Source organism: Mastigoproctus giganteus, chromosome 6, assembly GCF_048544385.1.
Source record: "Mastigoproctus giganteus isolate SK-2022 chromosome 6, ASM4854438v1, whole genome shotgun sequence".
NCBI lineage: Eukaryota > Metazoa > Arthropoda > Arachnida > Uropygi > Thelyphonidae > Mastigoproctus > Mastigoproctus giganteus.
The window spans coordinates 130,255,595-130,270,694 of record NC_143580.1 but is presented as its reverse complement, the minus strand read 5'-3'; the positions used below and the strand labels follow the sequence as shown (position 1 = coordinate 130,270,694).

The following is a 15,100-nucleotide window of genomic DNA, read 5'->3' as shown; positions in this document are numbered from 1 at the left end:
TCATTATTTATAGTTGTGTATGTCATTATATGATCCTTCACATTGTGAGGAACGACACAGTGCTTGGATAGGACTTGCCAGCTATCAGTGGAAGAGTGTACAGAAGGATAGTGTGTATGAAAGTATATTGTTCTGTAATAACTGTTTTCATTAATATTTATAATTATAATCAGTATGTATTAAATTATTTATGTATCTTAATTCAACTGAGTTTTTGAATGGGATTCACAGACTAATAGATTAACAGATGCCGCAGGCAGCAGTGAAAGTGATTGTTGCACTGCTTCTATTGGAATGAGCAGCATCCAGCAAAGCAAGTTTCTGAGGATTTCAAGAACTGCTGGGTGTCATCATGGAACAAGTAAATACATGGGCTGTGGGCCATGTATTTACTTGTTCCATGATGACACATGTGGGCCATGTATTTACTTGTTTGGGATATCAGAGACGTGGTGTCACACAGATGTAAGTAATGCAGACTTTGAATTTGGGGAGTACAATGTGTACAGAAAGGGTAGAAAGGGAGGAGGGGTTATGCTGTTAGTTAAGCAACACTTAAAATCTAAGGAAGTGCATCCAGTTGACATAGATGGACAGTGCAATGTTGAGTCAGTTTGGTGTGACATAAGCACTGGGAAAGCAAAAATGAGGGTAGGAGTTTGTTATAGGCCTAATTGACTCTGATTAGTACAATGAACATTTATAGAGAGAAATAGAGTGGGTCAGTAAATCAGAGTGTCTTATAATAGAGGATTTTAACTTCCTAGATATAGACTGGAACATGTTGGTTGTCTGCTCACACACTAGCAAGGCTTTTGTGGATTTATTGAATGATTGTTTTCTACAGTAGCATGTTAGAGAGGGAGTAACACTCTTGATCCGATTATCAGCAGTGATTATTCATGCATTAAGAATCTACAGATAAAGGAACCACTAGGTAGCACTGATCACAGTGTACTAATGTTGGATTTACTTAAAGATGTAACTACCATCAGGGGAAGGGTTTTTGCTTTTGTAAAGGCGACTACAGTGGTCTCAGAGATTTTTTAGGTTCCATACAGTGGGACCAACTGATGATGTTACCAACAGCAAATTCTAAATGGGAAGCATTCAAGTTGTAATTTTGGAAGCTAATAGGCTTTTTGTTCCAACTAAGAAACACTACTCTAGTAATGTTTCTTAGTATGCAGTACTTATGCATTGCAAATGCAAAGTACTGCATATGGGTAGCAGTAACCCCAGAGAAATGTACCAACTGGGTGGTGTACACTCAAGGTAGTGGAGAATGAAAGAGACCTGGGGGTAATTGTGCAGTCAGATATAGTTTTCTGAGCAGTGCAGACAAGCTGTCAGAGATAAAAGGCCATATTCTTGCCTTCATTAAGCAAAGAAAGGATCCTAAATTTCCAAAAACTACAGCAGAATGGATATCGTATGTCAGAACAAGAAACAGTTGCAATTCACTTCTGCAAAAAACGCAAGCTGCATCTGGAACCGGAACTTCGGCTAAAGAACCACCTGATACCACTCGCCAGTAATCTTCTTTATCTTCTTTTCCTAGGTTTAATGCTGGACACCAAACTTAACTTTGTTTCTCACATAACATATCTCCGAACTGTTTATTTATAGAAACTAAATATTCTTCGGTCCATTTCTGCCATGAAATGGGGTGCCGATAGATACTCTTTCCCACATCTGTATCGTGCTCTTATCAGGTCTCGATTAGATTATGGAGCCGTTGTCTATGACTCTGCTAGGAAAAGTGCACTAACCAGACTGAACACCATCCAACATAGTGCCCTTCATACTTCGCTAGGAGCCTTTAGAACATCCTCTATGTAGAAGCGTATGAACCTTGACTTCACCCTAGAAGGAAAATGCTGCTCCTTAATTATGCAGCCAAAATTCAAAGCCTTCCAGCCCATCCTGTTCGACCATTGCTTCTCAACCCTGATTGGATCACGTTCTACAACAGCAAAGTTAGAGAAAATAGACTCACTGGTATTCGATTAAAAGAATTGATACATGCCTGGGACATAAAATTTGACAATGCTTCAAGAGAATGATGTACCTGATCCACCCTGGTCTGTAACTCTCCCTCACTGTGATACCTATTTTCAGCAATGGGGAAAGAAATCCCTGCCAGATGAAAGTATTAAACAGCTACATAAAGGCCATGTTCTCAACAATGCTCAGTGCTGTATAATATATACAGATGGTTCGAAAACAGACTTCTGTTGGTGCTGCAGCTGTCTTTTCCTCTTTTACACTTTCTGTATCACTACCAGTTGAGTGTAGCAGTTACACTGCAGAATTATACGCAATAAAATTAGCCCTAGAAAATATAAACACTTCCCACAATACAGATTCCATGAGTGCAGTGTCTGCATTAGACAATAAACTTTCAATATTGCATCCCATCATGAAACAATTTTTTTCCTGCTTAAACCACCTATGAACTAAGAATCATGCAGTGTTATTTTGCTGGATCCCAGGGCACTCTGGTATCATAGGTATAGTGTATAGTGTGTTTAGGGTCTAACAGCACCAGGGGTTTCCCCATCTCCGCGTAATAATCATTGTGGTGTGATACAGAACACTGTAGAGGCCAGAGGTTTAAAAGTGTATGGATATTGTGGTGTGTAATGTTTTGTACCATTGTTCATCTGGTCTTTTAGCTGTTGGGTCTCAAATGAGACCCACCATTGCCCACACTATACCTCGTGGAGGCAGACCAGGTACACCAGTATTTTAGAAATTTACTATTTACTATGGCAGGTCCTGCCACCTAATTTCCTGAGATTTCAGTAGCTAGGACCTTAAAAAAAAAAAAAAAAAAAAAAGTGGAGGGGGGGTGGAAACGCTAGAAATTGGGTCAGGCCGAAAGAGATATAAGTTATACGGGTTATAGTTAATTTTTTTTTTTTTTTTTGTGTGGGGCTTGTGTAGTTTTGGCAAGGGTCAAATGCTAGTCGCAAGATAGCTAGAGAGGGAAGGGAGACTGAAGACTGGGGGGTGAAAGACAGAAATAGGGAGTCAATAGTGAAGATAACCCCAAAAGTCGGCGGGGCAGGCCCATGCCTCACCAGGTGAAGATAGGGGATGGCAGGGAGGAGGGTACAGAGTAACCATCCCCTGCCAAGGGAAGGGAAAGAAAGTGAACCGAGTGAGGGTACCTGGTTCAGATCGCCTAATGATGTTTCAGCAGCAAACTGCATAATGTCTTTGTCAGGTCTTCGTATGCTATTCCTGGGACATGTTGTTCCGTCCGTGTGAGTGGTCAAGTCCAGATAATGACTCCAGTTTAAGCCAGTGGTCAGATCCAGGTTAAGTTAATGATTAGTTTTTCAGATTGTAGCTGTTAGGTTTTTGTTTGGTTGACACATCTAAGGATCTTTATTATGGATGATGAGTGGTTAGTTTGTGGGAAAATTCCTGCTAAGGTTGTATGTATGTTCTTCTTCTAGGTATCATAGGTAATGAGAGAGCAAATCAGGCAGCCAAACAACCAATCAGTACAATACCATCACATTACCAAGTACCATACATAGATTATTTGAAGCGCATTAAAAAAATCTATACAATTCAGTGGTCTGAAATCTGGAGGTCACAAACAAACAACAAATTGCTCGAAATCAAAGAGAAACCAGCACTATGGAAAACTAGCTTCAGGCAAAACAGACAAGATTGTGCTAGCAAGATTACGCATAGGGCATACACATCAAACCCATATATCTACTCAAGCAGGATGTTCCACCTCAATACCATCAAGCATATACTCTTAGATTGTAAGCAGTATTCCTATTTCCGAAAAAATTGTTTCCTTTCACTGTCATGACTGAAAGAGCCTCTATCACTTGCCAATATTATTGGAAACAATGCGAATTTAAATGAACAATTTACCTTTCTTAAACAGATACAAATATATGATTTTCTATGATGACAAACTGGAACGAAACATATAAAAACATGTCATAGGAACAGGCACATTTTGGCCCTAGTTGCCCTTGTGCCCAAAAACACCAATACCAATTTCCAACAAACTATCTTCCTGTCATTCTGACTAGTGGCTTGTGCAGAATCTGGAGAGAATGTTCAAAGCTTATCTTGTAGTGGTAGTAGTTCCTGGACTGGTGCAATAAAAAGGACAGAAAGTGAAGGAGCTCAAAAATTATTTTATTTTTATTCAAAGTAATCCACCTGATTGATCCACCATTCTAAAAGTTTTTGAAAAGAGTCAATGAAGGCATCCAAAGAGATGATGTTTAGTTCGTTAGTTACATTTTTCTTTATGTCAGCAACATCCTGAAATCTCTTTCCTTTGAGGGTAATTTTCACCTTGTGAAAGAGGAAGAAGTCCACTGATGCTAGGTCAGGAGATTAGAGTGGATGATTGAACTGTACAATGCTAGGTAGGTTTCATCAAAAATATCTTCACAACAAATGCAGAATAGTTTGGGACATTGTCATGCAAGAACCAGCTGCCTTTCTCCCAAAATTGTGGCCTCACCAGGACGGTGTGCTTCAATGGTCTTTGCACACCAGTAAGTAGAATGCCACATTGACTCTCTCCCCTTTAGGCACAAATTCCTTGTGAATCACACCCTATTTGTCTAAAAACATGATCAACATCATCTTGATCTTCGACTATTGTAAACAAAACTTTTTGGGCCTTGGTGATGATTTTGAAGACCACTGCATGCCCTGACGTTTCATCTCTGGGTTGTAGTGAAACATCCAATACTCATCTCCAGTAACAATACAGTTGAATGAAATTAGGATTACCTTCACAAGTTTGGAAGTTTTCTCATGATGACACTCTTTGTTGTTTCTGCTCATCCATGAAGCTGTGTAGCATGGATTTTCAGACTTTCCTTTTCCCTACATCTTCTTGCCAAATTTGACGAGTCATCTCCTTATTCATATCCTACTAATCAGCCATCATTCTGAGGGTCAAACGACGATCTCTTTCCACAATTGCTCAAATTTTTGCTACTCTGTCCATTGGATTCAGTATACACTTCTTTGTTCATTTTGCAAATATGTGTGGTCTCAGTTCCAACCTCAGTGATATCCTTTTACACTTACAGTCTGCCAAGCCCTCATGTAATTTTTCTGACAGAATCTTACTTATCAGCTGATACATCCACTGCTTTTTTTTTTTTTCAGTTGCCGTAATTATTCACTGTATTTTTGCTTCAAAGGTGGTACTTGTGCATATGCCCATTTTGATATTTCCTGTTGAAGACTTAATAATTTGGAATTCCTCTTTTTGTTCTTCTCTTGCTGAAAATCTCTATCTCATTCTGTCAAATTCATGAGTTGTCTCTGTTCTTCTCCCAACTCCACTAATCACCTGGAACTCTTTGACTTTCTTTCGTTGAAATTTAACTTTCTCCGGTCCAACTTTCCCACTAGAAATTTAAGATATTTTTCCTTGGTGATTTTAATGTTCACAAATCCAGCAGGCTTCTGTTTTCTAGTCACACAGCCAGTGGGTTGAGATGCTGAAGCTTTTGCAATTACTACTGACCTCGCATAGATATTTCATTTATGTACCAGATTACCAGACAATCCTAACCATGCAGACAACATGCTTGTTCTTTTTTCCACAAACAACCCTTCCAAGTACACAGATGAGGTGAGTGGTTCTCTAGGCACCTTAGATCACAACTTGTCTTTTCCAGTGGAGCCTTTCTCTCTCTCTCTCTGGTGGCAAGTCTTAACCTTGTTGTTTAGCCTTACAAAAATGCAAAATAAGATGTTCTGTGAGGTTTCTATTCTTCTTTTCCTTGGTTCGATTACTGTTTTAAATCTTCTGAGGTCAGTGCTCAGATCATGTCAGTGAAATTATTCTGGTAGGGATGAAATCCTTTATTCCACACTCCACATTAAAATCTTGTCCTGTATCTAAACCATGGTTTTCCAATAAATGCACCAGGCTGTTTAAGATAAGAATGTTGCATATTGCAATTTGCTTGCATCCCAATCTCCAGATTCATTTTTTATTACCCTCACTAAAGCTTGCAACAATTGTAAAGCATTTATTAATGTCCCAACTAGATTTTGAACACCTCCTATCATTCCCAGTACACTCCATTCAGTGCTTTCTGTGATTTTCTGCCAAAAAGATGTCAGAAGAATATCGATCATTCTTGATGCCAGGAAAGCACCAGGTCCTGATGGTATTTTTCCACTTGTTCTCAAAGCCTGTGCTCCTGATCTGTATTGGTCCTGTTCTGTGTTGTCCCTGTTCTGTGTTGAACCTTAGTCCTGTTCTATGTTGGCTTTTTACACTTTCTTAATCTACAGGTGATTTTCCTTCTTGGAAATTTGTTCACATCCAACTAATTCCTAAAAAGGATGACAAATCCCTCACATCTGATTATTCCATTGCACTTACTTTTACTCCTTCTAAAGTAATTGTGAAATCTATTAACTGCCAACTCTTAAACTATCCAGAAACCTTCCATCTTATCAGTGATTACTTCCATCATTGCTAGTATGAATTCCATCAGTGTCGATCCACTAGTGATATACTGTCTTATGTTACCCATCTATGGATGAATTCAATGTAAGCTTTCGTCTTATGGTTTGCCAACCATTTTTTGTACTTGGGTATCCAGTTTTTTGTTTTGCCGCTCACTGCACATGGTGGTAGGTGACTGTCTGTCTTCTAACTTCACTAATGCTAGGTTCTGCAAGGTTAATTTAAACCACTTGCCATGGATTAATTCTTCAAAACATAATGCTGTAAATTCTAATCCTCAGGGTAGGATACTAGTAGACACTGAGTAAGGCAGCTCAGTATGTTATAAGTTTACTACTGAAAACCCTTTTCTTAGGGTAGGATATCTTTTGATGACTTCACTGGTACATCAGAATTATAAAATTTGTTTACTATACTCCTAGCATTAGTGTACATGCAAGTATACTTTAGATGTGTTTTTACTGTTAGTGTCCCCAACACAGCCCATATATTTGTTTGTCCCATGACAACCCCTTAGCAGGGCTCTGCAATTCTGACACCTTGCTTTCCACTTTCCAGGCTGTTGCATGTTCCAATATTTTTTGCTAAAAAAGATTTCTAAAAATATGCACTGGAAACTTAATTCAATGGATTGTCATTACCCCCAAAAATTCATAACCCAGGTATATGAATTTTTCATATATTTCATAACCCAAAAATTCATAACACACATTTTTTTCAAAATTTCAAAGATTTTATCATTGCAGAGTGCAAGATCACGGCTTCTTTTGATGTGATCTCCTTGTTTTATGTCCATTCCACTACGAGTGGTTACCTATATGAAAACAGCTTCTGCACAGGATTCTGCTTTGAAGTACCTCGCTCTCTACTGATGATATTTGCACTGCTTTGTGTTTGTTTAACTGATAGCAAAATTGTATTTATTGATTCTTTGTACTGACAGTGACATAGCCATGGATGTTCATGTTAGTTGCATCATTGCTAATAGTGCCACATATTTCCTGTAATAAGTTCAGTCTATCAGCTCAAGGTTGAAGTCACTCATACTTTTGTTTTTATGAAGCAGCCCCATTTACTGTATTAAATATCCAAATTGTGGGTATGATATATTGGTGAGACTGCCAGGAAATTTGAAGATCGTGTCTCTGAACTAGAGAATGATCTGCTTGCACTGCTAATTTTGATCCCTTTGCCATTGCTGAATGCTATAATGCTACTAGAATGAACAATGCAACTGTGATCTCTAACCCATCGTGATATCCAACATATGGATTACTCACACTATTGCCACTAGTGCCATTGGCTTGAAGCCCTCCATATTGCAGGCCACACTGTGAATTGCATATATATAATGTTGGGTACTTGCATCCATTCTGTTATGAAGTCATTCTGCAATATGATGAATTCTGGTACTTGCTCAACCAACATTATATTACTAGTTTTTGCAAATCTGCATGGTCATTCATACTGATAATAATCATGCCATGTGAATTTATATATACTCAGTATGCCATTCTTTCAAGCTGAAGAAGAGGAACTTTGCCTTGAAAGCTATTGTAATTTATTCTTCTGTATCTTGAGGCCTTTATTTTTAATTGTATTTTAACACTTTTAGTGATTTTTTAATTTTATTTATTCCATTTTAGTATTTGTTTATTACATTAAAGTTTATTTTATTTTAACTCTATAATGTTGGTTGTTCTAAGAAAAATTTTTCCCTGTGTGTGTGTGTACAGGGTAAAAAACTAGCAACCTGAGTTCTTATGTTTGAAGAACTCAGGTTGCTTTTTTGTCTCTAGTTATTTTTGCTTATTTTGCTTTTTTGTCTCTAGTTATTGAATTGCTGTCAGTTCAGCTAGTCCATATTGCATAAAAACTTGCAAAACAATGTTACTATAAATAAATAAATAATCCTGTATTTGAAGATTGAGTTTACTCTTTGTTAGATATGTGTCAAATTAAACCATATTTTCTTTTTGTATGTGTGTGAGAAGCTAAATTTGATTTAATAGTATTTTTCAGTAAGATGCCAAAGAAATATGTAGTAGTAGTAATAGTAGTAGTAGTAGTAATAGTGGCATGTGATGCAAGAAAGCAAATGTATGTACTTTTCAAGAAAGTGTATTTACAATATTTTCTAGGTATTATAAAAATCAGAAAAGGTAACTGCTTTATGTATTGTATGTAGATGTGATTTTTTTTAAAATTTTACAATTGCATCAGACATTTGCAAACAAATAAGCATAAGAGCAATTTGCAGTGCTTAAAAAGAAATCTGAAAATAAACAATATTTTACAGCAAAGATTGTGCAGTGCTGAATTTGTGAAAAACTTGATTTTGAGGTGCACTTCCTTGGCCTCTCTCCATTTATCTTATCATTCAAACAGGTACCTTTTATACTCTCACTAAACCCTTTGGGTTGTTAACAGTGCATGTAGTTGCACTAATTTGAAAAAGAAAATGAACAAAGGCACATTTTCCTGAAACTCAGCACAGTGGTGCTGAGTTTCAGGGACTTACCCCAGATGCGGATTACAGGAAGTCTTCTGATGTCTAAACAGTGGTGAGCTGTAGTGGGCTTGCGAGAGCCCATTGTTATTTTTTTATTTATTATTTTTGTTTTTGAAAATTTGTGAGCCCATTGTTGCCTTGATGTGCAACAGTTGAACTGCATTAGATAGCCCAGCAGTTGCAAGCAATAACAATGACATATTGTGCAATCTGCTCCACATGACCATCAAAAGTCTTATTAGTATTACTGCAATGAATATAACTTTCACCTTTCCTTCCTAGTAAACTTTTATTAACTGTAACGACTTTGACTTTCACTTGCCTTCATTGAAAATGCCCTAGAAAGGGCATTTTCAGTTATCCTAGAAAGTGTTCCATTTAATGAGATTGAAAATCCCAAAAGAACCTCTATTGAAGTGTCCACATTTGTATTAGAGAGTGTCTGTTTTGGTGAGATCATGTAACATGTAATTTCTGTTACTTTTGGCTGGGATCTAAACCCTAAGAGGTGTCCATCCATTAAGGGAGGTTTTATTGTATAAGTTTATTTTTTTTGAGTTTTAGTGAGGTGTATTTTAAAGAAATATTTAGTGGTGGTTTCTTTGTAATCCTAAAAAGATAGATAGTTAGACACATTCCGCTCTCAAAATTTTTTCAAAAACAGTATGCCAGTATTTCAGAGTTTTAAATTTCCTATAATTTTACTTTTTTTTAAAAAAAGGTTTGTGGATGTAACATTTTTATATCATATTGCAGTTCAATTTCTTTATATATTATAATTTTTCACTCACATCAATTTCTCTCATTTTTAGAAGCAGGCGATCTCTGCTGGATATTTTTTCAAATGTCCTTTATGCAACAATAAAGAGAAGTTTAAAGATGAAATGCTCTTTCTTGGAATCTATGTGCCTGAACAGTTAGTAACACTTTTGATTATATTTTTAAAGTAAATGATTATCAGGATTTAAATATTTAATGTTAAGGAAAAAAATGCAGGTAGTTCTCGACTTTACAAGTTAATTCTTTCCTAGCATAGGCTCGTAAAGTGGGAATTCATTTTAGCATTAGCATTAGTAGAGGCATTTGATGCAAGATTATGCAGCATCAGCCAAAAAAAAAAAGAAAGTAACATAAATAAAAATAACCACTTCCACTTCACCCCTCTGTTCGTTCGAAATACCTGTCCAGCTGAGCCTTAAACTTATTTAGGCTATCAACTTCCACGACAAGGGATGGAAGTCTGTTCCACCTACCAACCACCCGCTGGCTAAAGGCAAATTTCCGCACATCTATCCTACATCTGTCTTTCCTCAATTTGAATTTATGCCCTCTCAGGTGATTATTCTGAGCAAGAGGAAGAATCCCATCAGCATTGAGCATGCTCAAACCATTCAAGGCTTTGTACACCTCTATCAGATAACCTCGCTGGTGCCTAGTTTCCAGACACTGTAATTCGCAAAACTTAAGCCTTTCTTCATAAGAGCACCCCTTTGTCCCATTCACCAATCTAGTTGCCCTTCTCTGTACTCGTTCCAGCAGCTCTACATCCTTCTTGAAATGAGGCCTCCCGGCCTGTATACAGTACTCTAGGTATGGCCTGACCATTGCTTTATACAAGGGAATAATCACCTCCTTATCCCTGCTAGAAACATTCCTATATATCATTGACAATACACCATGAGCTACTCTTGCAGCCCGTCTGCACTGCTCAGAGAACTTCATATCTGCCTGCACAACCACCCCCAGGTCCCTTTCATTCTCTACCACTGTCAGTGTAGTACCACAGAGTTGATACGTTGCTCTGGGGTTGCTGTTTCCCATATGTAGTACTTTACATTTGTCAATGTTAAACTTCATTTGCCACCTCGAAGCCCATCTGCTCAACCTTTCCAAATCCTGTTGCAGTAGCATAGTGTCAGTAGTGTCCTTGACAACCCTGCCAACCTTCGTATCGTCTGCAAACTTGGACATTAAGCCTGATATACCATCATCAATATCATTTATAAATACAGAAAACAATAAAGGACCCAATACTGAACCCTGAGGGACTCCACTAATAACATTAGTCCACGATGAGCAGTGTCCATTGATTACCACTCTCTGTCTTCTCCCCCTCAACCACCCCTTTATCCATAGCAGCAATTTGCCTCCAATGCCACACTGCTCCAATTTGTGTAGCAGTCTTCCATGTGCAACAGTATAAAAAGTCTTTCTAAGATCCAAGTATATAATATCAAAGTTATTCCCTGCATCCAGTTCTTTTGTGACTGCATCATAGTATCCAATCAAATTGGTCAGGCAAGACTTACCCTTAACAAAACCATGCTGTGTCCTAGCTGTAACTGAAGTCTTGTCTAGATGATCCTGCAGTGCTTCTTTAACCAGTGCCTCCATTAATTTTCCGGGAACAGAAGTTAAACTCACAGGTCTATAATTACTTGTGTCAGCCTTTGATCCCCCTTTGTGAATTGGGGGTCACATTTGCACATCTCCAGTCCGTGGGTACCTCCCCTGAGTCCAAGGAAGCTCTCATAATTATGGCTAAGGGTTTGCTTACTTCCTTTGCTGCCTCCTTTAATATAACTGGATAGATCCCATCCACCCCAGGTGCCTTTCTTGTGTTTATCTTCAACAATTTCTCCTCCACTTTGCTCTCAGTTATTACAAGATTCTCTAGCTTACTGCTAGAGTTGAATACACCTCTGGCATTCCCCTCGCTGAATAACTCCTCATGTGTGAATGTCGATGCAAAATATTCATTTAGTTTGTTAGCTACCTGAGCAGGGTCATCAACAGTTGATCCATCGATCTCAAGTGGACCAATCTGATTCATCCCCTTCCTTCTAGAGTTTACATAAGTAAAGAACTCTTTGCTGTTTTTCTTCGCATCCCTTGCCAAGGATCTCTCGTAATCTGCCTTTGCCTGCCTAACCTCCTTTCCATAGATATAATGTTAAAAACTAGGGTTACGTTCTCAACAGTAAAATTTGACCATAGTAATGCTAAATAAAGGTCAACAAAACAATAATTTAAACTTAAACAATGATTTATTTATTCAAAGAAATTAAAACATAGACTTAAAATCAAGCAAATTATAATAATAAAGAAATTATTTTATTTTTGTGGCACTTCCATAGCCAGGTGGGCAGGAGCAGCAGTGCGTAGCACACGCTTCTTGATTAGACTGGGGTTCGAGCCCGTGACCACCAAATACAGAGGATGCGGAAAGATCAGGGAATGACCACCGCATATCCCTGGAGCAATATGCCCTTAGTTGGCCATATTGCTCCAGGGTTTTTAGGCTAATGCCCCTAAAAACCAAATAACAACAACATTTTATTTTTGTCATACAAATGTTAAAGAATGTTTATTCCTCGTCATAATCGACTGATGATGATGAAGAATAATGAGATCACATTTGCTTATGATCTCATATTTTGTTTCCAATGTTATTCCTCTTTGCTGTTTCTTTTTATTAATATCACTCTCAGTAGTATTACTTCGTTTTGGCTTACTGTACAGTATTAATAAGGGGGATAAATATGAAATAAGATAAGAGAGCGAAAATGAAGAGCAACACAACCACTCTTTGTAACATCAGCGTGTTAACTGCTTTATGTTAAGTGAATCAGTGAGACACTCTCATCTGCCTGAACAAACAAACAGTAGTACACATAGCTATACAACATTAAGTAGTACTGTAGTATTGTATAGCTACGTGCATGGCTTGAAATGCCATATTTATTGAATGTTTAGCATTTATTTATTGCAGTTAATGTTTATATTTTTGGTTTTGTTGATACTTGAAATAAAGAACTCGTAAACCTAGGAACTCATAAAGCAAAAACTTGTAAAGTGGGAACTGCCTGTACTGCGTAATAAATGATTTATTGTTTAATGTGGCATTTACAGATATCCCTATGTTATGTGAGTTTTAAATATGTACTGATGTTTGAGCTAATAAGAGTCTATAATTATCTCACCACCAAAAACTTAAACTTAAAAAACTTATATTATTAGAACTGCAAAAATATTTTGAGATCTAAACATTTGTTAGAACTGTTAAAAAAAAAAAACACTGCTTCAGGGCATCTTCATGTGGTTATCATGAAATTTACTACAAACCAAGGTCTTTTTACATCCGTACAGAATATAGTGTGCATATTTAAATAACTATATTATTAGAACTGCAAAAATATTTTGAGATCTAAACATTTGTGTTAGAACGGTTAAAAAAAAAAAAAACACTACTTCAGGGCATCTTCATGTGGTTATCATGAAATTTACTATGAACCAAGGTAACTCGCATCTGCCCATCTTCTGGCAAAAATGGTTTTGTAGAACATTATTATTTTTTAAAGTAAAAAAAAAAAAAAAAAAAATTTACCCTTTAAAAGAATTTTGTCATATGTGTTGGTACTAATGATATTAAGAATTGGTGAATGGAGGATTTACTTCACTGATATCAGGTATTGTTGAAAAAAAAATCTGTGAATTAGGGCCAATTTGAAAGTGTTGGGGGAATTTTGCCCATTTGTTTAAGCCCTGTAGAGATTGTGCAGAGCCCACAGAATAGAATTTTTTGAAGCATGGCTTGTACTCATTAACAGAAGGGTGCTGATTTTATGGATATTATGCTCTTAAATTGAAGTGCTGCAAAAATATTTGCTATTGCTATCAAAGAAGCGCTACATGGGAAAACTGCTATTTTGAGGGGGATATATGCAGACTAATTGTTTGAATACAGACATAAGCAGAAGCAAAATTGATTCTTGTAGTGCTTCTATTAGAACATGGTGCTGTGTGTGGAAGTTCCCATAGAAGCAAACATGCAAAAGCATATTCCAAAATACTTGCAGCCTAGTTTCCAGGCTAATGTAGGAATTGAGCCTGTGTCATATGTGCAGTAACTCAGAAATTTGGATAGGGGTTCTTGGCAAGGGGCCTAGCTTCAACACACCACTTTGGCTCTTGCTGTGACAAGGTGGGAGATCCTGGGGTGGTTTACCTAGGATCAATAGGCTAATGAATTTGCCTGCAAGGGTCAGCCATCCAGATAATCATATCAGTAAAGAGACTGAGAACCGAACTGTCAAGTATTGATGTGGACATATCTGGTATGGAATCCTTAACCAGTTATATTACCACAGTCTAGGTGGTCATTTGCCTACCTTCATCCAAAAATTCCTACAACACTACACTTTCCAAGTATGCTTCAAACTTCACTATTGAAAGTTTTCCTACAGGAGGAAGTTGTCTCCTGTGTGCTAGTATTGGGTTCTACCCTTTTTATAATGACAATAAACTCTGTGGCAGAACATCTCCCAAGCACAATTGATATGTCATTGTTGATGATCTTGGCATTTCCTACCATTTGCAAAACATGTTTAGCCATCTAAGGAGCCAATATTCAACCCCCAGGAATCTCTTCAGTTGAGTAGAGGAAGCTCCTGACCAGAGTACTGAAGTGTAGAGCGGTGCGGGTGTTAAATTTCTTTGGACGTATTCCAAGAGGAACTCCTGAGGCCCAAGATCGACGAACTCCTGTCGGATTGCCCAGTATGCCGCAAGCATTTTTAGCCTTACCATCTTGAGGTGGTCTTTGAAAGTAAGCCCATCATCCCACTTCAACCCCAAGTCCGTGTGAGAGTGAACCTTTTTAATGGCGGTCCCATTTATTGTGAGCATAATTTCATTAATAGTCCTCCTTTTTTGTGAAAGTCATCTGAGCTGCTTTTTGAGGATTCAGTTTAAGTCCCAGACATCCTAGATAATCCTGGAGCTCGAACAGTACTATCTGATTTTCATAAGCGACTGCCTCAGCTTTTGCTGGATCATCAGATGTGATCAACATCTTAAGCTCATCAGCTTATGAAATGAAGTTTGGGTGCTTTGCAAGGAAGGGCTCTAGTGCCGTGGCAAAAAAACCATGATGAGAGAACCGTCGGCATCCCCCTTGTGGGATGCCAACAGAGGTCGTGGTGGTCATCTCCAACCTGTAGTCATATTTGATAAATATTTGCCTGTTGATGGAGGACAGCAAGAAGATTACCTTCGATTCCAAAATAATGCTTCACAATTTTAACTAGCTCTGTTGT

General features: G+C 37.7%; 1 protein-coding gene across 1 annotated transcript in view; it reads left to right on the top strand.

Moving 5' to 3' along the window:
- Window positions 1-15,100, top strand: part of LOC150084577 (uncharacterized) — a 316,151-nt gene that overhangs the window by 229,918 nt on the left and 71,133 nt on the right. Inside the window, exon 7 of the mRNA XM_090376290.1 lies at window positions 9,815-9,918. Within this exon, the coding sequence (XP_090232416.1) occupies window positions 9,815-9,918 (104 nt within the window). The remainder of the gene's footprint in view (window positions 1-9,814; window positions 9,919-15,100) is intronic.